Source organism: Zymoseptoria tritici, chromosome 1, assembly GCF_000219625.1.
Source record: "Zymoseptoria tritici IPO323 chromosome 1, whole genome shotgun sequence".
NCBI classification, from domain to species: Eukaryota; Fungi; Ascomycota; class Dothideomycetes; order Mycosphaerellales; family Mycosphaerellaceae; genus Zymoseptoria; species Zymoseptoria tritici.
The window spans coordinates 1,595,666-1,617,757 of NC_018218.1; the positions used below are offsets into that span (position 1 = coordinate 1,595,666).

The 22,092-nt window shown below is 54.5% G+C and overlaps 8 protein-coding genes across 8 annotated transcripts; 4 read left to right on the forward strand and 4 right to left on the reverse strand.

Moving 5' to 3' along the window:
- Positions 1-1,515: 1,515 nt before the first annotated feature.
- Positions 1,516-3,639, forward strand: MYCGRDRAFT_89002 (uncharacterized protein; the record flags this gene model as incomplete). The annotated part of the gene is made up of 3 exons (XM_003856008.1): positions 1,516-3,016; positions 3,176-3,432; positions 3,577-3,639. 3 exons carry the CDS (start codon positions 1,516-1,518, stop codon positions 3,637-3,639), a joined length of 1,821 nt encoding a protein of 606 aa, XP_003856056.1.
- Positions 3,640-4,171: 532 nt separating this feature from the next.
- Positions 4,172-5,310, reverse strand: MYCGRDRAFT_106959 (uncharacterized protein; the record flags this gene model as incomplete). Its single annotated transcript, XM_003857544.1, has 2 exons — positions 4,172-5,140; positions 5,210-5,310. The coding sequence occupies one exon, from the start codon at positions 5,126-5,128 to the stop codon at positions 4,172-4,174; it is 957 nt and encodes a 318-aa protein (XP_003857592.1).
- Positions 5,311-6,457: 1,147 nt separating this feature from the next.
- On the reverse strand, positions 6,458-7,573 carry MYCGRDRAFT_106960 (uncharacterized protein; the record flags this gene model as incomplete). Its single annotated transcript, XM_003857543.1, has 2 exons — positions 6,458-6,496; positions 6,554-7,573. The coding sequence occupies 2 exons, from the start codon at positions 7,571-7,573 to the stop codon at positions 6,458-6,460; spliced, it is 1,059 nt and encodes a 352-aa protein (XP_003857591.1).
- Positions 7,574-8,348: 775 nt separating this feature from the next.
- Positions 8,349-9,881, forward strand: MYCGRDRAFT_22915 (uncharacterized protein; the record flags this gene model as incomplete). The annotated part of the gene is made up of 1 exon (XM_003856009.1): positions 8,349-9,881. A coding segment is annotated over one exon (1,533 nt), but the record flags the coding sequence as incomplete, so codon positions are not given.
- Positions 9,882-11,415: 1,534 nt separating this feature from the next.
- On the forward strand, positions 11,416-16,944 carry MYCGRDRAFT_89006 (uncharacterized protein; the record flags this gene model as incomplete). The annotated part of the gene is made up of 8 exons (XM_003856010.1): positions 11,416-11,433; positions 11,484-11,557; positions 11,619-11,681; positions 12,052-12,125; positions 12,213-16,522; positions 16,611-16,670; positions 16,735-16,757; positions 16,842-16,944. 8 exons carry the CDS (start codon positions 11,416-11,418, stop codon positions 16,942-16,944), a joined length of 4,725 nt encoding a protein of 1,574 aa, XP_003856058.1.
- Positions 16,945-18,163: 1,219 nt separating this feature from the next.
- Positions 18,164-18,665, reverse strand: MYCGRDRAFT_28154 (uncharacterized protein; the record flags this gene model as incomplete). The annotated part of the gene is made up of 2 exons (XM_003857542.1): positions 18,164-18,494; positions 18,553-18,665. Coding segments are annotated over 2 exons (444 nt in total), but the record flags the coding sequence as incomplete, so codon positions are not given.
- Positions 18,666-19,419: 754 nt separating this feature from the next.
- Positions 19,420-20,137, reverse strand: MYCGRDRAFT_18515 (uncharacterized protein; the record flags this gene model as incomplete). Its single annotated transcript, XM_003857541.1, has 3 exons — positions 19,420-19,536; positions 19,591-19,972; positions 20,031-20,137. Coding segments are annotated over 3 exons (606 nt in total), but the record flags the coding sequence as incomplete, so codon positions are not given.
- A 304-nt stretch (positions 20,138-20,441) lies between these two features.
- MYCGRDRAFT_65433 (uncharacterized protein) lies at positions 20,442-21,990 on the forward strand (the record flags this gene model as incomplete). Its single annotated transcript, XM_003856011.1, has 2 exons — positions 20,442-20,818; positions 20,872-21,990. The coding sequence occupies 2 exons, from the start codon at positions 20,442-20,444 to the stop codon at positions 21,293-21,295; spliced, it is 801 nt and encodes a 266-aa protein (XP_003856059.1).
- Positions 21,991-22,092: the final 102 nt, after the last annotated feature.

Genomic DNA, 22,092 nt, shown 5'->3' on the forward strand with positions numbered 1-22,092 from the left:
TGTCAGACATCGCTTACATAGAGGCGTGAGTGTGACGGCATGGATTAGGCGATTGAGAACGAGGCGCAGAAGATAGGAGGTAGGAGATCAGTCCAAAGGAGCAGGTCGTCCCGGGATTTGTGCGATCAGGAATGTGGAATTGCTTGAATGGACCTCACGACCGACGTCCAGGCGTACATGGCTTGGCCAGGCTGTGCAGTCTTCTCCGTCAGGCGTTTCATCCTGCTCCAGGGCGAAGTGTCCGGGCAACTTCCAAGGCGTGCATTGCCACGGTGAGCAGGCAATTTTGGGAAAAGAGGATGCTCGAATGAGATGAATCAGAGGAAGCAGAGGAAGCAGAAGATGCCGGACATTCGGTCAGCGCGGATGTTGCTGGTCCACGGAGAGAGTTGAGTGCAAGACTTTCCGAACAGGTGATGGAGACATGGATACCAGATGTGGTTATGCATCATTGCGCTCGAGCTGGGTGCAATATATTGTCAGTCTTGCTGGAGGTGGGAAGGAGGAAGGAGGAAAGAGGTAGGATGAAGGAAGACGGACGGGAGTATTCCAAGGTACGAAGTACGAAGTACGAAGGTCACCTGAGATCGCCCCGCTTCAATTCACCTTCACACTTCCCGGTCCCATCTTCTGGCTTCGATCGTCACACCTCCCTCGTTACCATCATCACATCCAGGTTATCGGTATGACTATGCACGTCCACGGTATCTACCAATGGAAGTGCATCAGTGACCGTCGAGAGCAGCGACATGGCAATATCGAAAGACCCGGCGGCATGAGGCAGCAACAGAGCATTGTCTAAGGGTACGTACCTCTCCACAGCAAGCCAGACTCCTCGTCGTTCGGCGTCGTCGAGATGATTAGGATGATGACGGATGCGAGAATATCATTTCATCGACAATTCGACGCGTCGTGGAAGTGCCCGAATGATCATGTGGTTTCCGCAGCGTTGCCTTCACCGCAGGTCGAGCAGCACATTCTACGTGCCTTGTCGTGGCAACAATCTTGACTACACGGTATTGAACTACTGTATGAGCACACGCCATGAGACTGATGAACTTGTTTGCAGCTGGCCGGCATCGGACGAGCACGACAACGCGCTCCGATCTCGAGACACCCATGTGAAGCTGTTGCACAGTCCTGAGAGTCAGTATGTGGCAACAATGGAGACTTCTGCCATGCCCGTGTTCTCCTCAATACCAGAAGAAAAGGCTTTCTCATGGAGATAACCTATGAGCGATTATGTTTCGTCTTTTCTCACACTCTTATTGTTCTCCGTTTGCGCCTATTGTCCCTATGTCACACATGGCACGTGGATTCATCCATGCGGATCCTTCCATGCACGGCAGAGAAACATTTGCAACTTTCCTTTTTCCACACTTTCATCTCATGGCACTGAATATTACACTGAACCCAACCTCGACCTGCTCATAAGAAGCTTCCTGAACGACCGCGCTTCTTTCCGTCTGATCGAGACAGCGCATCACTCCACCAGCTTTTGGTCTCCGACATTCAATGTCCATTACTCAAGCGCCTTTGGTCGGCCATCCCATCATCAACCGAATGGCTACCAGCTTGCTCGAAGCAAGCCGCGCCGAAGGCAGTGGACAAATCCTTCGCGTCTCATACACCAAGCAAGAGTACATTCGTCGCCGTCACGGATTTCTCGGCAAGCATCGCGAGTATCGACATCTGCCTCAGATCCTTCCCGGCATTCTTCGCGCAGCAGATGAGGTGTTCAGCTCTGAGGCACGGCAGCCAGATCAGCTCTCTAGCGACCAAGTGCGCATCCGCGAGCTTGACTGCGGAATTGAGCCTCTCTTACCCTTTCCCACCACTACAAACACGCAGACGATCGACAGCTTCGCGAGCTACGGCGGTATAGAGCGCGCTTTTGATACGCCGCCCGCGCCCGCATATTCGGCGTCATCGTCAGGAATTTGGATGTCCGACCGGCAGCAACTTGCAACCTCTTCGCGTGCATCATTTGAGACCAGACCTGCGCGGGATTATTCGGACGCCGAGACTATTTCGAACATGTCTAGCACTCCGCGCGGTACACCAAGCGAGACATTGCGTTTGTCTCACGCGCAACTGTCTGCGCAAGCATTTCATTATCCCGCCGTCTCAGATCAGCAAACAGCAAACTTTGGCACCGGCCTCCATACTAGAGGTACCCGCCACCAAGTTTCGAGCCAGCAATTGTACGCACCGCAACGCCTCAACACCATGCAGACTTCTAACGCCGCAACCAACGTTCCGGAGCGCCCCCAAGTCCTCGCGCAGATCATAGCCGATCTCGGAAAGAAGACCTTGACAGCAGCTGACGCGCCATCGCAATATCAACGTGGAACTCAGCCTCATCTTCAAACAACCAGTCAAGCTCCGGTGCAGGCGATTCCAGCGACAGCACATCAGGCTCATTACCCAGCACTCAGTCAAGCGGATAACGACAATCATGTCCAAGCTCCAGCAGCCCTTCAATCTCTTGCGCAAGTAACTCACACACCTGCGCAACATCAAAATGGGATCCTCACTCAATTCGCTGAAGTCACTGAAAATCCAGCGCAGGTGCAGCATGGAAGTCTGGTTGCATCATCGGGACTGAATGACACCTCAACACAGTCTCAACAGGTCAACACTGCCACAACAACTCTACAACAAAACAGTGGAAGGACGCTTTTGGTACCGGAACCTGGAGCGCGGTATCAGCATGGAAGCGGCCAAGTCTCCGCCGTCAAGAACCGCGCCGTCGTTTCTCCAGTCAAGCCACAGTCGAGCAGGAAGCGATCTGCGCCAGACGACAATGAGGCCGACGCGGGAGACGAAGAAGAAGTCGGAGCTGTCGAGCCGACAGCTTTCACGGAGAAGCCAACCGCTAAGAAACACAAAAAGGCTGCCGCTCCACCTACAGATGATAACACGACTGTCCCGAACGAGAGCAACGCCGACGAGACTGAGATGGAAGTCGATACCGACACTCCGCAGCCAGCACCGCAGCGACCCTCGAGAGTTCGTCGAACCACCGCCACAAAAGCACCGCGCAACGCACCGGTGACTGCTGGACCGGACCCAGTCGCTCCTCTTTCCGATTCCACGCGCGGCTCAACGAAGATCAAGTCCAGGACTACGTCTAATCGCGCAGCTGGCAGTAAGTCTGCTCCGAAAAATGTAGGCCCTGCCACTCACCCCACCACCGGCGGTAAGGGCCCCCTTCATCCCGCCAGTGACGAGGGCTGCGTCAACGGCACGAGAATGGCCAAAACCAAAGCCGAAGCCACAGACTCCGCCTTCACCCGATACCAGCGCCTCCTCTCCCAGTATAGTGGCCACGCGCGCTTTCCGGACTTCCCGCCCGAGTTCTTCGACAAGGCGAACTTCAAGCCGAGCGAGAAGAGGGCTGTCGCCAACGGCGATCTTGAGGGCGCCCCTGTGCGTTGCGTGTGCGGGGATAAAATCGACAATGGCAAACCGGGTCGGGAGTGGGTCATTTGCGACACCGCCGACTGTGGCGTTTGGCAACATATTGACTGCATGAAATATGCTGTGTCAGAGGAACCATACCATTGTCAGCAGTGTGATCCGTTTTTTCACAAGAAGCTGATCCGGGACTTGCGCAAGGGCCAGCCGTTGCAGTAGAGTGTCTTTGCATTTTGAGTTTGATTTTGATTTCGATGTTGATCTCGGTTGAGAACGAGCATTTGCATTGAGCGGCATGTAGGACCTTGGCCTAGCGGACAGATTGTTTTGAGGAAAGCTTGCGACAGATACCCATGAATCAAAAGTTGTATGTTCCGACTCATTTCTCTCGACCAATTCTCATCGTGTAGGAATCAGGCTCGTGTGCAACTCCTTGACCGTTTCCGCAAAGTGTTGATCAACGAAGGCAATGGAACAAGACTCCTGAGCGTTTAAAGCATGTGGGTTTTGTAAAGTATGTGACTAACAGAGTTGGGAGTCTTCACAGCTCTGAGTGCTGTTGGTTCCTCTAGCTATTCAGATCTCATCCATGGAGTATTCCCTGTCAGCTCACATCACACCGTCGCTCTGTGCGCCGAACGACGCCAACTTGTCCTGCCCTTCACATATCGAAAAATGCCGAAAACGCATTGGGTATCCCTATACATTACATCCACCACTCCACATGCTCAATACGCATGACTCCACATGCTCAATGCGCATGATACTCCTCCACAGTCGCCTGCATGGGTTTCGCCCCTTGGCCCCATGCAGGCGCCACAGTCGTCTTCACAGCCCGCCTCGCATCGACCTCACTACTCCTCGGTGACGAAGGAACCATACGGATCCGTGAATGCGAACTCAAGATAGGACTCGCCGTGCGTCCAGGATTTTTCGGCGGCGAGAGAAGCGGGCTCGAAGGCCGCGCCGGCCGCGTTGGACTGGCGAAGCGGTCCGGAACGCGGTCTCGCTCCCTCATCTCGTCGTGGCGTCGTGTTGGCAGGAGAGCGTCGTCGGAGGATTCGGCGGCGCCGCGGCGGAGACTATCGGGAGGGGAAGGTCGTGCGTCGTAGAGCCAGGCGGATTGAGGATAGGGACGACTCGGTCGGGGATGTTGCTTCTTTTTGCCGCAGCAGCAGCAGAACCATTGGTAGCCTTCTTTGCGGCATTTGAAGAGGAAGGCGGCGAGAAGAATTAGGAGGACGGCGCCGGCGATGATGCCGGAGGCGATGCCTGCGACTGCGGCTTTGTTGTGAGACTTTTGTCCATTATGGGTCGAGGCGCCAGCTGATGATGTGGGCGTTGCTGAGGACGTTGATGATATCGTGGAAGAGGAGAATGTGAAAGAGGACGCTGTGGTCGACGAGGAAGAGAAATCGGAGCTGGTCGGAGTCGACTGTGATGATGTCGGTATCGTGCTTGAGGGCGAGGATGGTGTCGATTGCGCGACGGATGTCGGTGCAGGCGTAGGAGCTGGTGTGCGAAGTGCACCGAATTCGCTCTGGATAGAGGCAACGACATCGCTGGGTAGCGCAGAGATCAAGACAGAAACAGCTTCTGCAGACGGCAGCTGAGCCATCGCTGGTGTTGGTACATTCGCAGCCGAAGCGGCGGCTCCAAGGGCAGAGATCAGGTTGTCGACAGCGATGTCATTGTTTCCAGTCGCCATAATTCGATATCTCTGCGACTACCGCCATTAGCGAGGGCTTTCCTGTGCATTGGGATGTTGGAGTCGATGGGTTGTGCTCACTTGGGAAGAGACCCGCCGCCCTCTAATTCAAGACAGGGTATGGACGATAATTTCCGAAATCTGATTGCAGTGTCGTCGCTGTTTCATCGACAGAGTTGGTGTTTGAGTCGTGGTGCCTGCAGGGACATGTCCCAGTGAACAAGTTCTCGATGTCGATGCTGGTCCAGGATATCAGGATCGGAGCACTTTTCTGGAGCTTGACAACAGTCGTTCTTGTCGCACGAGGTGATGTGTTAGGTCACCGTTTTCCCAACGGTCACAGTTGCCAAGGTCGGTGCTCTTCGTTCCCAAACGTGCGGTGAGATCTGAAATGCCACCGTATCGCTTCCGTTGTCGCGATGGCTTGAAGGCGATCTCTTCAACGGGAGAAGGAGTCCAAGACTGCTGAAACTGCTTGTGGTCGACGTCACTTCGTCATTCGAGTTTGAAGTTGCGACAGGTGTTCGTGACGTTTGAACAGGGTCGACGTTGTCAAAACGTCCTGTACCGAAAGTTAGTCGAGTCGTAGCAACGCCAACGGTCTGGACCAAAGGACTGTCACAACTCACAGTACTGTGTGAGGATTGGATGTTGTCAACGATGTTCAGAACAGAGCATCGGCATAATTCGTTGGCTTGCCAATCGACCTTCCGACATATGGTTGCGAAATCACAAGCGAGTGACTGTTTCCTTGAGAGTATCCTGCAGGTGAGAACAGAAGCACGGTGCGGTGAATGCAAGCACAATCACCGAACACCTTTTCACATCCCGTCTGAAGGTTACTCACCTGCAGTGGGATGTTGGAGGGAGTCTAGAGCTATTCTTGCGGAGGCGCAATGCAGAGTGAGTGTTTCGCTTCCAATGGCAGCGCCTAGCAGCGTGGTGCAAAACCTCCAGCGCCCCGAACTGTTGGTACTGATCAACCACATTCTTCCTGAGCAGCCGCTGCTAAACCTGGATCATGGATGTTCGCTGCATCTCAATGGATTTGACATCCTAGTCCGTGTACGAACTCATCGGAGTAAAACGTCATGTTCCGGTGCGGTACTGACTGGACTCTGTCCTTGATTGATTCGTCGGCAGCCAGGAGACGAAACCGCGACAGATTCTCTTGGTGCTTCGATGTACGCATGCCAGGTGATCAAGCCGTACTGCGACACAATGCGGAGTGAGCAGGGGTTCTATTCTGTATTCCTTTCTGTATTGGCTACAAGCGTCTATAATTAGGACAGCAGTACATCCTTCGAAGCGGTCTTCGGCAACAGTGTTCTACTTGTTCTTGACGGTAAACTTGCTGGCCATGGATCTCTGCGTACCATGTTAGTCATTGCTCAGATCGACTGCTTGGCTCGAACGTGCACTTACCCGGTTCCTGGAATCACTGAGCTGCAAAATTCCCTGAGTGATCCAGTGCGGCATCGATCTGAAGTAAACGACTGGTTTCGCGTTGCCAGCAAGGATGATCTGGCGGCCTCTTCCGCTCATGATTTGCTTCACCACAGCGTCCGTAACCTCCTTTGGCTCCAGCACGTTTGCACCCGCTTTCTTCAATTCTGCGAGATGAGGTGTAACCATTGGTGTTGCCGCGAAGAATGGGTGGACCACGGTGAACTTGAGCTCCGGAGCGTTATGGAGCACACGCGCCTCATTTTGGAGGCCTTCGTGGAAGCTCAGAGCGGCGACCTTGGTGTTGCTGTATGGCGTGATACCGGCGGTTGTCACGAAAGACGCAATGCTTGCAATGGTCACAACGTGGCCCTTCTTCTCCCGCACCATGTTGGGCATGAACTCGGCCACGGTGTAGTAGTGACTGATGACATTGACGTCGAAGATCTTTCGGAGCTGCTCCTTGGTCTGGTCGACAATGGGACCCTCTCCTGAGATGCCAGCGTTGTTCACCAATATCGACGGGTTGCCGTGCTTTTCACGAATCTGCTGAGCCACCGCAGCCACTGCATCACGGTCGGTGACATCGCACTTGAAGTAGTGGATCTTGGGGTGCTTGATGGCGGGTGTGGCTTCGTCTCGCATGTCCAGTGCCATGACGTTGACACCCCTTTCGGCCAGATCCTTGGACATCAAGCTGCCAAATCCTCCTGTTGCGCCAGTGATGACCGCGATCTCGTTCGGCCAGTCGTATTTGTGCGCCTCGGAGCGCCAGCGGTAGTTGTTTTGTGCGAGCTCCGAGAGCCATTCGTTGACCTCGCCGGCCAAGCCGAGACCGAACAGCCATTTCAGGGTGGTGATCGCGCGGGAGATGTTCGTCGAGGAGACATATTGGCGAAGCTGGGCGAGGAGCGGGTCTCTGAAGCGATCGGGAGCGGCGGTGAGGGCGAAGAGGAGTGCGCCAGTCACGGCAGGAGTCAATGCTAACTTGGTGGCCATGGCTGCTACGAGTAGATATGGATGGAAACAAATGTGTACGAAGGAGGTGGTCGACGATCGTCACATGCGCAGAGCTTTATACTTCACAGTCGCATCAAGGCACGCTCCGTGTCGCCTTACCAAGGAGGATATTTGGCTGGATCTGGAGCTCTCTGCGACGCGGGGCGCGACATCATCGTCCTCGTTTGTGACACGGAGCCTCGGCTTACTTTTGAAATTTAGCTTCGAGACGAACCTGTTCGACACCTCACAGGACTTCGGGGCGCATGCCCTGGCTTATGGTTGAAATCCCGTGATGGTGCTTCCTTTCGCATCTCCTTCGATGCGCTGTATCCCTGATGTCGAGGAGAGTAAGGTACCTTTATGTTGGGCGTCGTCCTCGGTGCGATGCGCGGACGTGAAGTGCCATTGATTTGGATCTAGATTCAAGATTCGCAAGCGCCGGATCTCTGCCCGGCCGATCAAAATTGCTGGAAGCTCGGTCTCGTATATGCGACTTCACAGACAGCTTCTTGTCCATTCAAGGATACGCTGGTCCTGATCACGACCATACCTTCTTCGCATGCAGTGCTCCACCGCAGCGCCCAGGCTGCTGTTCCACACCTTAACGCCCTTCTTGTATCCGTGCCTCGCTCGCCGGTCTCTCAGCCATGTAGCAGAACGACGGAAGGCGAGTCGACCGCAACAGTCTGCACGCCAAATACATACGACCTTCAGAGCGCTCGACGAAATATCGACCGAGCACACTTCATCAGTGGATGTACACAAATATGACCATCTCGATCCCGTTCCGCCTGATTACTCGGCACAACCGTTCACGGATGCCTGCAGTTTGACGGTAAGTGCTGGCGCTGGTGGCCACGGCTGCGTATCATTTCTTCGAGAAATGTTCATTCCCAATGGACCCCCCAATGGAGGAGACGGCGGGACCGGTGGCTCGGTGTACATTCAGGCTGTGAAAGGGGAGACGAGTCTTCACAAGATTGCAAGACGAAGCATCCTCAAGGCTGGGCGTGGCAAGAATGGGCAGGGAAGTTCAAGAGGCGGAGCGAGAGGCGAGGACCTGCTTCTCACAGTCCCTGTCGGCACTGTGCTAAGAGAGGTCTGGCGAATAGATCCAGTCGAAGTGGAGCAAGACAGACAGGCCTCGGAGGCTGCAGACAACTACACTCGTACGACAAATGCAGACGAAGAGGAGGGAAAAGAGCCTGCGCAAAATGGAGACTTCCGTCGTGACAAGTGGATTGTCTATCCTGGCACTCTGCCGAAATCGTTCGGCATTGCAGACTTCCCGCCAACGCCCAAACCACGGCGAAGTCATTTGACTGCATTGCAACCTCCTGCACCTCTACGCCTAGATCTTGACACACACATGGAGACACCTATGCTGCTCGCGGCTGGCGCAATGGGCGGCTTGGGCAATCCGCACTTTGTGACCAAGACTCAGTCTCGCCCTAAGTTCTCCACCAAAGGAGAGGATGGCATGAAGATTCACTTGCAGCTCGAGTTGAAGCTTCTTGCAGACGTGGGCCTGGTAGGCCTTCCCAATGCTGGAAAATCGACCTTGCTGCGAGCAGTGACGAGATCAAGGACGAGGGTGGGCAATTGGGCTTTCACAACCCTAAGTCCTAGCATTGGGACAGTCGTGCTGGACACGCATACCGGACGGCCGGCTCTGGACACGAAGGGTCGGCGGAAAGAACCAAGAACGCAATTCACGATCGCCGACATTCCTGGTCTGATCGAGGACGCGCATCTTGATCGTGGACTCGGACTTGGCTTCCTGCGCCACATCGAGCGAGCGGCAGTGCTAGCATTCGTCGTCGACCTCAGCGCCCGAGATGCTGTGGCGGCGATCAAGGCTCTTTGGCGAGAAGTGGGCGAATACGAGAAGCTACGCGAGCAAGAGCTCAATGCTGAGACCCAGCGACTGAACCCGTCGGAAGACGGAGTCGTCGCCTTCCAGCCACTGGAGCCTTCCGCGCCATCTCACCCGTCCGCCTCTGATTTGGAGGAACAGAGCAGCGGCACGATGCTCAATGCACCTTTAGGAAGAGACCTACCAGCCCTCTCGCTGCCGCCCATTAGCAGCAAGCCTTGGCTGGTCATCGCAACGAAAGCAGACCTTCCCGATACGAGAGAAAACTTCGCGAAGCTACAAGACTGGCTCAAACGAATCGAGACGGGCGAAGAGGAACATCCCAGTGGGAAGAAGAACGCCTGGCGCAAGCGCATGTATTCCATGCCGGTTTCTGCTATCAACAAGGAAGGCGTAGCGCGTCTACCTGAGATCGTGCTGAGTCTTCTCGATGATTGAGTGGTCGAACTATTATGTCCTATGGGTACCGCCAGGTATGGCAACGTCAGGGCCCAGGCCTTTCCCTCTCGGCACTTGCTGCCGTGATGAGACCCGTCCTGAGGATTCACAGATACGGCTACGTAGATCGTGTGTGCTTCGTGTCAGCCTCTCTCACACCACTGCCGGCCTCACGTTTGACGCGATCGGTTTCAGTATTGTTGGCTCAAACTTTAAATGTGCTTACTGCACGTTCTTCGCCTCTGTGCTCGATTGTGGGGGGGGGGGCTCGTTGTTGTCGTCCGGATGTTCATCTGAACTCGCATCGGAACACGAACATGGCTCAAGATGGATCCTTGTTGGGCTAATGTGATGATCGATTACGCGCGTTGGTTTGGCGAGCGATCAAGGATGGGCTGGTCGTCGATCACTGGGATATCCCTGTCGGAGATAACGATGGCAGATGGAGAATCTCAAACGTGACCAGGGTGCCAGGCCAGGATGGCGAGATCTTGCGCACGGTACTCATGAGTCTCAGCACCACTTCGACGACCCACATCACCGCTCATCGAACCACACATGCTCCGTTAAGAGAATGATGGCAGACACCTATAGCTGGCAAAGCAAAATTTTATATATAGTTCGGCAGTCGTGCTCAGACTAGTCGTTCGTTGGATGAGAGCTCTTCACGTATTCAACCCAGTTTCAGCTACCGGGTACAGATGTGTTTCAGATGGAAGCAGGCGCCAATTTTCCAGCCTGAACGTGCTCGTGCTCGTGCGGGGGCTGCGGCGGGACCATATGCAGCCACGGGGTATGGTGAAAGCGGAGAGGTTTTGTCGTCACGCGTGGCGGACCGTGAAGTCATCGCGTGTTTAGTGAACGATGCAGTAGCTGAAGCACTCCGGCCCAGGGAGTGACCAGTTGTGCCTGAGATGCACAGTTCACATGCATAAGGTATGCATTGGACACATGTTCCTTGTACAAGTCCACCACAGAATCTGGCTGGCAGACCTTGAAGTTCGGAGGACAGGGCTTGTCCGGCCGGCGAGTCGTGCAGCGCACGTCTGATCAACGATTTCCATGCTGGCCGGATTTAGAAGCCGGACCTCCTGTCCGCTGGAGCTCGATGTGTTTCACAAGTCTTGTGCAGGCCGGAAAGGAGAAGCATCGAGCACGCCAGCGACGCGACAGGAACGTAGCACCCAAATTCCACGTGCGGGACCGTTTCTCGTGAAGCACCGGCAAGTCGGGCCACGCTAGTGGTACCACAATTCAACGGTTCCCACTCTCTGTTCTGGGATGGCCTGTTTTGGGAGGGGCCATCTCCTCCGGTTGCTTCGCGGACTCGACGCTAGGTTTTAAGCTGGAGGGGCAAGTGAGGGAATGTGGTGATGACGGGAGTGTGTGACGGACCCGGCATAGCCGATGCCAAGTTTGCCGGTGCGCCCGGCACGAACGAAGAGCCTTGCGGAGCGCGTGCGATCACATATATATATATGTAGGAATCTGATAAGGTGCAGCCACACCCGGCGCCTCCTTGGCCATGCACATCATTCAGCCTGTGAGTCGGCTTGCACAACTCGTCCGGCAGATCCTGGACCGAACTGGCAGATTCTGGAGGCTGCGTGCAAGAGGCAAAAAAGGCTGCCCGTCCATATGGGCGTGGATGTGATGGCATTGGCGTGGTACCTCCAAGCGATCCATCCCCAGCCATACCAGACCAGGTATGTAGCATCGATAGCCTAGCCTGAAACCCGGTCGCCTCTGCTTTGGCCCATCGAGGATGAAGGGGAGATCCCTAAAAGTACGGTAAGTTTCCAAGTGCACTTCCCTTACTAGCCGTGTCCCCCACTTGTACCCTGGGCTCTCCTAGTCCTAGCTTTAGTTCTACTTCTGACCGGCCAAACCTCCTTGACCGCCCTCTCAATTCTCAACCTGCGCGCTCGAATCCACGGTGTTCGGACACCTTACAGTCGTTTCGGCACAGTTTTCTCATGCAGCGGCAGACAGCGAGCCGCACACCACAGTCTCCGCCGCGTGCCTCGCGCTGCGACTGGATGAGATTCCCACCCACCGCAGAGGTGTACCCGCGCACACAATGGGACTAGACCACAGGCACCAAGACCGGGAGGAGGATTCCGAGTCTTCCGAGGGCAGCAACAACGAACCATCCGATCAGTGCGAAGACGACCGCTGTCGCGGTCCTCAGCCGCCCATATGGCATTGCGTCGACTGCGACAGCTCGTATTGCAGGTAAGCCACCTCTTTGTTGTTTTGCGCCACCTGCCAAATAATTCCGAAGCTAACGCGCAGGGCAAAGTGAATGCTGGGGTCTTCAAGGACCTCACAAACCGAAGAAGAAGGGCCGTGATGGCATGCCACACGAGAGGACAAGTCCGCACGTTGTACGCTCGCTGAAGGGCATCCTCAATCCCACGCGAAACTCGGCAGAAATCCAAAAACTTCACGAGGACGATGAAGCGACGAAATGGTTCGGTGTCACCCGAGATGCGACCGCGAAGCCGACGTTCCAGGACTATGGCCGCTATGCTACCCTCATGTCCAACATCTCGCCGCTCGAGAATCAATCACACCGGTATCCGCAGATCGTGTCCTTCATTGGTGTGACGAATGCTGGAAAGTCAACTCTGATCAAAATGTTGGTGAACCACGAACTGCAGGAGCAATCCGCGGTGAATCGGTCAATGTTTCCTTCGCCCGTCGTCGGCAGTGTGGTCAACGATGCGGTTCCTACCTCCGGAGATGTCCACCTTTATGCCGATCCCGCGACGCACGCTGAGCAGTTGCCAATACTGTACGCCGATTGTGAAGGATTCGAGGGTGGCGAGCGTACTCCTCTTGGGTCTCGCGGGCGTCGTAAGACAATGCACGCAGCTGCCGAGATGGACAATGGCGATTTCCAGCCTGTATCAGCCCAGGTCCACAGCCGTACGATTGAATGGGCCAATACCGAAGAAACACGCCAGCGCGAATTCACAGTGTCAGCCCTTTATCCACGGTTGCTCTACACATTCTCCGACTGCGTGGTCTTCGTCCTTAGGAATCCCAAGACTTTCCAGTCTGCTGTGTTAGGAAAGTTGTTGGAATGGGGTGCGAGCTCGCTTGAGAAGTCTATCAATCAACCGGCGCTTCCACACTGCATCGTTGCTGTGAATGGGTCGGATCCTTCAGTGGATGGGAAAGAGTGGGATGTCGACTATGCAACACAGAACTTGCTTTCATCCGTGCGAGGAGCTCTCGATAGCGTCGAAGGCGTACCGCGCTTCAGAGCACTGGCGGAGCACTGGAGGAGCCTCGGGAAGCATATATACACCGTGGAGGACCTAATCCTGCGATACTACAGCTCCTTCAAAGTCGTCCGAATACCTGCGAAACCACGATACACCACAATCAGCGAACAGGTTGGCAAATTGCAGCAAATGATCAAGTCAAATTGCGAGGAATCGTTCCGGAACAAACGCAGAGCGCGCATGCTTTCGACTGCAGATGAACTTCAAATCTACCTGCAGGCAGGGTTCGATCACTTCACCACGCATCTGGATGTGCCTTTTGATTTCATGCAGATTTCACTCTTGCGCAACCCAATTCCTAACGACTTCGGCGGACACATTCTTCAGCTCTGCGCGACGATCAGCTCTCAACAACCGAATCACCAGCCTGGCAGGATAACCTGGATCTTCGAAAAGCTTAGTGTCATGCTGGCTTCATGCGTGCTCCTCGATTGTGCCCGATTCCGTAAAGGACAAGTGGAAGAGCTTTTCTCAAGCTACGAGAAGTTCTTCGATTGGGCGATGGGAGAGTATCTGGAGATGCATTACCCCTGTTCATACGTGAGCGCGGACGGGACCCGTCAATGCATGCTCGTCAAAGCTCGTCATCTCCCGAAAGGTCACCAGGACGAGCAAGGCATCATCGCCACTGGTGATTACCAGGCGGCCTTCGACTCGAACTTCTTGCAAACGTGGAAAGCTCAGCTGCGTGCGGCAGTCGCTACCATACAGAGAGACTTCCAATACGAGTTGGAACAAATCACAGAAAAAGGCGAGATACACACCATTTCCGAGGAGAGTCTAGCGCTGGACCTGCACATCGATTACCTGAACACATTTTTCGAGGCTGTGGGTCCGGCATCGTCGATTAGCAGTCATGCAACGTGCTTTTGCTGCTTGATGGACGTTCCAGAACACCCTCTGCCATGTGGTCACGTACTCTGCACGGCCTGCATTAAAGCATACGGCAAGCAGAAGAGATCTTCCGTTGTCGTGTCGTGCTGTCCACTGCATCGCGAGTCCACAAATTGGGCAAAGCCTCAGATCATCAAATTCAAGCCAGCAGGCGCAGGAGCACGCGTGCTGTCCTTGGATGGAGGCGGTATCCGTGGTATTGTTCAGCTGGAAGTGCTACGAGCGATCGAGAACGTTCTGGGCGGTCACATCTCCGCTCCATCATTCTTTGACTTGATCGTGGGAACCGGCACCGGCGGCTTGCTGGCTGCTGCTCTCTCGCTCAAGGAAAGAACCGTTGAGTCGTGCATTGATATGTTCACCGCTCTCTGTGATCATGCGTACACTCGGAGGCGAGTGCCTATCATCAGCCACATCGCAAGTGTGCTTGGGAGTGGACCGAAATACAAGACTAAGCCTTTGATCAGCGCTCTCCAGACTGCATTCGGTCCGGATGATGCTTTCTTTGGATCGAACAACAAGTTCCGGAATGGCTCCCGAGTTGGCATCACTTCTACCAGTGCCACTGGGCAAGACACCATATTGCTTGCAAGCTATCGTCGACCCGACGACCTAAAGCCTGCTTATGCTTTCGAGAGGCCGCACGACCCGGAGCTGGAAATGAAGACTTTCGAGGCTCTCGCAGCCTCTCTTGCAAATCCCAACCTGTTCCGACCTTTTATCTTTCACAACAAAGCATATCTCGATGGAGGTCTACGCTTGCCCAATCCCGCAGTCGTGGCAGAGCGGGAGCGGAGGTTGATCTGGCCCGACTCAGGACAGCCCGATATGTTCTTATCGCTCGGCACTGGTCAGAATAGATTGACGGTCCTTCAGAAGCTTTCAGATCGACCGAAGGACTCGTCGGCCTCCATCATTTCTGCAGCCAATCCCCGAACATTGAAATTGTCATCGGGTCGGTGGCGAAGTCGACGAGCCGACGATGTTTTGGATGCGGAGCTCGCCTGGGCAGATTTCAGGGCAGAGATTGTGAAAGATTCATTGGAGGCCAGAGGTCGGCGATTCATCAGATTCAACCCAGATCTGGACAAGGATCCGCCTAGTGGGGACAACAAGTCAGAGATGCTGTCGTTGCAGCTGAACGTACGGAAGCGACTGCAGACCGCCCATCGACAGGCAGCTCTGCGGAATGTAGCACATCGCCTGGTGGCATCATCGTTCTACCTGGAGTTGCAATCCAAGGCCACAGCCGAGAAGAGCGAGCAGGTGTGCGCCGCTACCATCGTCTGCCGCTTTGACGACGGTAGTCCTGAGATGGCAGCTCTTGGCCACATCCTCAAAGATCGACGAGTGGACGATTTTGAGCCGTACTTCTTGATCAAGCCAAATCAAGATCAAAAGGAAACGTCTTTCAAGGTCACGATTACTGCCGACGTGACGGCCGGTATGATCAACAACCATGTGTTTGGACTGCCAAACACATACATCCCCTTGCGAGACGAGAGCAAAGCAACATCTATAACCCTCTTTCTGACAAAGCATGATGGTCTGGAGCCGGATGGTTTCCCTATCAGTGGCTTTCCCAAAGTACTTCTAGGAGAGCAGCCGTCGGCAAAGACCAAACCTCGTCGTGCTGTGCGCGAGAGCACCGAGCCAATGCGGCGCAATGGAAAGTCCTCTGACGGCGACTCTGTGTCACTGAATGGAGGTCCGGACGGCAGTGACACAGCTTCGATACAAGAGTTGACGTCCAAATTCGCCCGCAACAGCATGTCCTCCAACAACGGAAGACCCAAGATGTCGCTTGCAGACCTCATCGATCAGCACCAAAACTCCGGCACCAGCATAAAGGCACGGACCAACCGCTTCTGGACGTATATCGGTAACAACCACATGGCCCAGAATCCGGACATGTACACGGAAGATGAGCTCTCCAAGTACGCCGTGAATGCTTCAGCGGACGATTCTCCCAATCTCGAACGTCCTCCACGAACATCCTCCATCACTCCCATAACTGCACTACCGCCCATGCCGGCGGCTCCACAGCCCACCCTCCTTCACTCTCGTCATTACATCCCGACCATGACACCAGGCTTCACCGAAATCGACGCGGACAATAAACCCGCATTCCAGGTCTCGCGTCGCACGCTCACCGCCCAGTCTGGAAACAACAACAGCTGTATTGACCTCTCTATATCCTTCGATCCCGGCATGAGCAGGCAGCCCTCCAACGACAGCAGCGCCGACACCCTCACCCGGTCCAACTCTCAAGTGACCTGGACCGGATCCCAACAAAGCACCCGCGCCTCGGAAACCACCTTTTCATCCACGACGCACCGCAACACCCTTCCCAGCGTGGGCGACGACGGCTTCGAAGACGATGGCGACTGGTACAGCGGCGACGACGTATCACTCGGCGAGGCACAGCCAACCTCACTTGTACAGGTACGCGTCCGTAATACCGTAGACTCGATCATGAGTCTCTACGGTCACGATGTAGTGTATTGAGTCTTACCATTTTCTGTTCATTTAGCTCGCACCCGCGTACCCAGTCCGATCCAGAAACTCCACCTCCACCATTGACGCGGCTGTTGTAAGTTCTGATTCATCCTCTACAACGTTCAACCGACGAAATTGGATTGCTAACGGTTTTCCAGGCGGGCGCGCTCCCCGACGAGAAGTAAGTTTACGCCTGCATAACTTGTGTGGCAAAAGTAAGATTGTTCGGAGTTTAGAAGACTAATACAATTTGTTTGTTCTATAGTGCTAAGGTCGCTCTCGATCGATGGTTGACGTCGCAAAAGAGCTCCCTCTCGATCCGCCACAGCAAAGGCGAGAAGCTGAAGGCGGTGCAAGAGGAGGAGTGAGGACGAATCCCCATGTTGCATCGCGCTATTGTGTTTATGCATAAGCTAAGGCGCGGTCTACTGTATTGGCGTTCGGCGCTGGAGGACAGGAAAGGAAATGATGGGCGGTCTCGGTGGTGAAAACCCCTATTTCGAAGATGATCAATGTGACCTCACATGGGGAACGGGTGTTCTTTCTCCCGATGTGTGATGTGCGATGCTGGACGGCTTTGTAAAGAACTATAGAATTGTACACAAGCTCTGCACAATCACGAGACTGTTACGTCCTGAGCTGCAATCCAACTGCACGGGTGCACCGTTGTTGTAATGTCCAAAGACGCCATGGCCAATCTTCGACCTCACGATTGCATACCTAAGTGTTGTTAGTGAAAACGAGCCAACATTGTTCAAGAGTGGGACGACGCACGCCATCGGCGAAAACGGTCAAGGCGACAGAGAGAAGAACAATAGATAGCTGAAAGATCTGCAGGGTGCTCGTTCTTCGGAGTTGGTGATTCGTATAGTAAGCTTGGTATCCAGTGTTTTGAGAAGCAAGGAGGGTCGGCGTCAAAGACATGGGAGCAAAAGTTGACTTGCAAGGCTCACAGCGATGGATTCGAGGCGGATAGTTCGATCACAAAACCGGTATGGTTTGTACAAGCAGAGGTCCTGTTGGTCGCGGGGTACGAGCTTGTTGAAGGCCTGCTTTCGAGGACTGCTGACAGGTTTCTGAGACTCGAAGGGCACCTGCCGAGATAGTTATACAAGGAGAGCCTGAAGAGGTCCAGTCGGTGTGGGCATCGCCGGACACTGTCACACGGGCGCGAGCATTGTTAACACTTACTTACGGCCTCACTCTCGAAGGCGCGTTCGCAAGGACGGTGCTAGGCACCTTGGGATCCCGCTTTCCGTCCTAGCGATCTGTCACTTGGCCCGGGTTCTATCGTGGATGATCGTTCGTTTCGATGCGATGCTGCTGATGACGCTCGCTAATACGCTGCATGCTGAATCAAGACCTTCTCCATTTCGCAACCTCACATGTCCGGCTCTGTATAACGTCTAATGTGGTCCAGCGTAGTCGTGGCCAAGGTTATCGAGGCATCGGCACGTGGGGAGGTGGTGTTCGTCCTCTGCTCCGCCGCCTGTCCTTGTCCTTTTTCCTGTGCTCTTTCACCGCCGCGTCACCACTGTTCCTTCGTTCCTTCAATCTGCGGTGATCATGTCTCGGCGGCGGGTCTCCAAATCGTGGATCGAAAATTCGAGGGTCGCGATGGTCAGGAAGTACTACCTCAGCCAAGCTGAAGTAGTAATCCAGAACTTGCGGATAGCGCTGGCAGGACGTTCGCCAGTCCTGGTCGACTCCCTGCTGCAGTATCTGATTTGCGCGTTGGATTTGCGAGTGTACTAGGTGGAACTGAGCCGGATCCAGTGGTGGGTTCCCGCTGAAGCGATGGTAGAGAGTGTAGTAGGGCAGCGTCTGCAGATAGGCGCGGTGAGCATCCATGCGTGCCGATCGGAGCGTGTGGTAGGTCTGTATGATCGAATTCCTGGCGTGATCGAGCACGAACTTGCTTCGGAGTTACTTCTGTTAGCTTGCGGACATTGTGCTGGTCACCAGGTCTCCCGCACCGGATCTTGTGTAGACCGTCCCATCTCTCCATTGCCTGATTCAGTGCCAACTGCAAGCGCTCGCCTTCATGTGGGCATTCCGGGTCTGGAGGCGCGCCGCAGATAGCACAGTTGGCTTCCACACCACCAGACACTGGTCTGGTGGCCATGAAGTTAAGCAGGGAGTGCTGCTTCTATCCTCGGGTGGACGTGGCTTCGATAATCTCGCTACGATGTCGGCGTTGGCGAGGAAAAGTGACTCGAGGTATCCAAGTGCGGTCGGAACATGGCAGACGTCCTCGTCGCTGTCATGCCGCTGCAACAGCGGTATGGGTCACTGCAAGGAAGCTGGGAACTACGCGCGTAGTCCATACTGGCGCGCTCGCAGCATCTCTTTACAGTTTGGCAGGCTTACTGATGGTTGTGGGTAGCTGCATGTGAAGACCCAGCCCGATTGGAGCCGGCTCACGTTATGCGCTGGCGATTGGGCAAAGTGGACCAGCATCGGCTGATCACGAGCGATCCGGCATCGCTCTTTCACAACTGGGCTGACCTCGGACCCATGTTCAAGGTTTGTATGAAGTTGCATTGGTGTCTTGAAGGTGAGGTTGGAAAGACGTTGGATTTCTGACACTTCACTTGGATCGCCAAAAGCCTTGGCAATATGTCTAGAGGGTAGTAGTCGGCGCGATACAATCCGACCATCGAGGTTGCTGTTCAGTGATTTGTTTCGGACTCTTTTGTCCTGACTGTATGATGTAGACCGCTCGAAAAGGCGCTCGGTTTCAATAGGGTATTCGCTTTTCAAGGTTATGCTACGACTCGCCACTGCACATCGCTTATTCTCCAATGCTTCATCTGACACAGACGAGGGCATCACTCTCCTGTCAACAGGCCTTCCTTCCTCGCCTTCTCGCTGTCTTTCAGCGCAGCGATTTCCTCTTTGCTCATGTTGTACGACGCTGCCACCTGGTTGAAAGGATTGTCGGGGTGCTTCTCGAATTCCTGTAGAAATGTCAGAGTCTTGCTTTCTCCGCTTAGTATCTTCATGTCGCGCACCTTTCGGATCTGGTCGATCTTTTGTTGTCTCCGAAGACCCTTCTCCCCTGCCATCTCTTCTAATCTCCTCTCTTCGAACGCATTATAGGCCGCCTTGAACCTTCTTTCGGGATGACGATCGATCTTGTCGTTGTTGTTGGAGGTCAAGGATAGAGCGTCAAGGGCATTGTCAATACCCGTTGCATTGAGTGCAGGGCCCTTCTTGGACGATGCTGGCTCGTCGTCCAAGGCAGAAAGGTCGAGTCCTCGAGTCTTCTTGACAGGAGCCTTGTTCTTGCCGCCGACTGGTTTTGATGGAAGCGATGCTTCTTCCTCTTTCAACAACGCTTCCTTCTCCTGCTTCTTTCTTAGAATCTCGGCCTGCTTTGCGGCTGCTGCATCACTACATCCCGTCTCGAGTCAGCATCTGCTGGCACAAGCAACGTTGTGGTATCTCTTACGCTTTACTGCTGTCCTTTGATCCTTTCTGCCACTCCTTCTCTTCTGATGCTGCTTTTTTCGCGTTCTCGGCGGCTGCTTTCTGTGCTGCCACTTCTTGCTTCTTAGCATTTCCCGCTGCCTTTTTGCTGTTTTCCGTTTTCGGCATGGTGGTAGGTTGTGGATTCGCAGGGATGATCGGTTGTACGAGCCGACGATTCTGAAGGTATTGAGTTGCGTACGGTGACAATCTCGGAACGTTCGCTCAAGAAGAGTAGGTAGTCTTCAAATCTCGAGAAGTGACGCACGCAAGCATGTGGGGTTTGACATGTGGAAGCTGCACGGACCTGAGTCCGGTCGTTGGTGAACCTTCAAAGATCCACTTCACATGTCCTGCGTCCCCGCCGTAGCACTGTCATCGCAAAGCTGCAGCAATGGTCAAGGCACTGTCGTTCAAAGGCGACAAGAAGCCGCACAAGAAGCGAAAGCGCACCAACGAAGATGCCAATGAAGAAGACGCGCCGTCCTCAAAGCAGCTTATACCCGCCGATGGCCCTCCGGAGGATGACGAGAATTGGGTGTCAGCAGAGAGCGTGGAAGACATCGCTGGACCAGTCGTGATAGTTCTCGCGACAGAGCCAGTGTCCTGCGCCGCGGTGGATCAGCTTGGAAAGGTGTTCACTTCGACAGTAGAGAACATGGTGGAGAATGAACCGAGTACCGCAGAGCCGCACGATGTGAGGCAGGTTTGGATATCACAGAGAATAGTGGGCTCGGAGAACAGCTTTACTTTCAAGGGTCATCATGGAAAGTGCGTATAGACACCGGCGAGGCTTGCGATGGATGAAGCTGACTTTTGCGAAGATATCTGGGTTGCGACAAGTATGGTATCCTCTCATCGACCAGGGAAGCCGTCTCGCCCGAAGAGACTTTCAGATGTACGGTATCCGACTCCAAGCCCGGCCACTTCGATATTCAGACGATGCGATCCACATTCCTCGCGGCGGACGGCGACAAGAGCCCGCCTGAGCTCCGGGGAGACGCAGAAGAAGCAGGAGAGACGACCGCTGTCCGCATTCGAATGCAGGCGAGGTTCAAGCCCAAGCATAAAGTGGACAAAGCAGAAAAGGTCCGCGCCAAGATTTCGCGCAAGGAATTGGAAGCGGAAGTCGGCAGGCGACTGGACGATGATGAGGTGAAGAAGCTGAAAAAATCAAGGCGAGAGGGAGACTTCCATGAAGTGATGTTGCAGGTGAAGGTGAAGGGCAAGCATGACAAGTATGCTTGAATGATGCTTGGGTGCGAATGATTTCAGGATTCCTCGTCTTGCTGATTGCCCTTTTCCGATAAGGCCTGGTCTTCTGGAGCTTTGCTGCATACACTGTCAGCATGGTACCCACAAACTTGCTGTCATGCCTTTCTCACCATCTTGGATGAACCACTGGAATATGCCACCAACTGCTTCTATCATCATCCGGCCATATGATTGACTCGTTTTTTCAATCAGCCATGCTGGGCTATCACAGTGCCTCGCCAATGACAGCCAAGCTACTGGATCGTGGAAATCTTTGATGCCATGAATCGGATCTGCCTTCGACTTGGACAATTGGTCGAGACGTCTGGACGTATTCGAGTGGTCTTCGTTGTGATGGCAGAGTCGCGCGGGCGTCGCCAGGTCGAAAGAGCGGCACCTCCGCTCGAGTGCTCTCCCATTTCCGTCCGTGGGGTGTTGGCGTGACTTCGACCTCATCGCCACGGTCCCACTTTGCTGACTGCGAGCGCGTTTTGGCCTTCGCCGGCTTCTGCTCAGGTGTAATCGGCTCACGCGTGGGCGCGGGCTGCTCGTTTCTGGTGTGATGTTGCTCCACACGTCGTGCCGGAGGCGGCATCATCTCGAACTCGACGGGCCGTTTCGAACGTCCGCCGCAGCACAGAGCGACTCGGAGGAAGGCTCGCGCGGCGGAGAGCATCTTCATCTGTTGGTTTTGTTCAGTATTTGATCTCTGCGGCGAAGCTGCGGCTCGTGCAGACGGCGCGGCGGGCAGTGGCAAGGCGTTTGGTGCGGATGGAGAGCGGAGAGGAGAG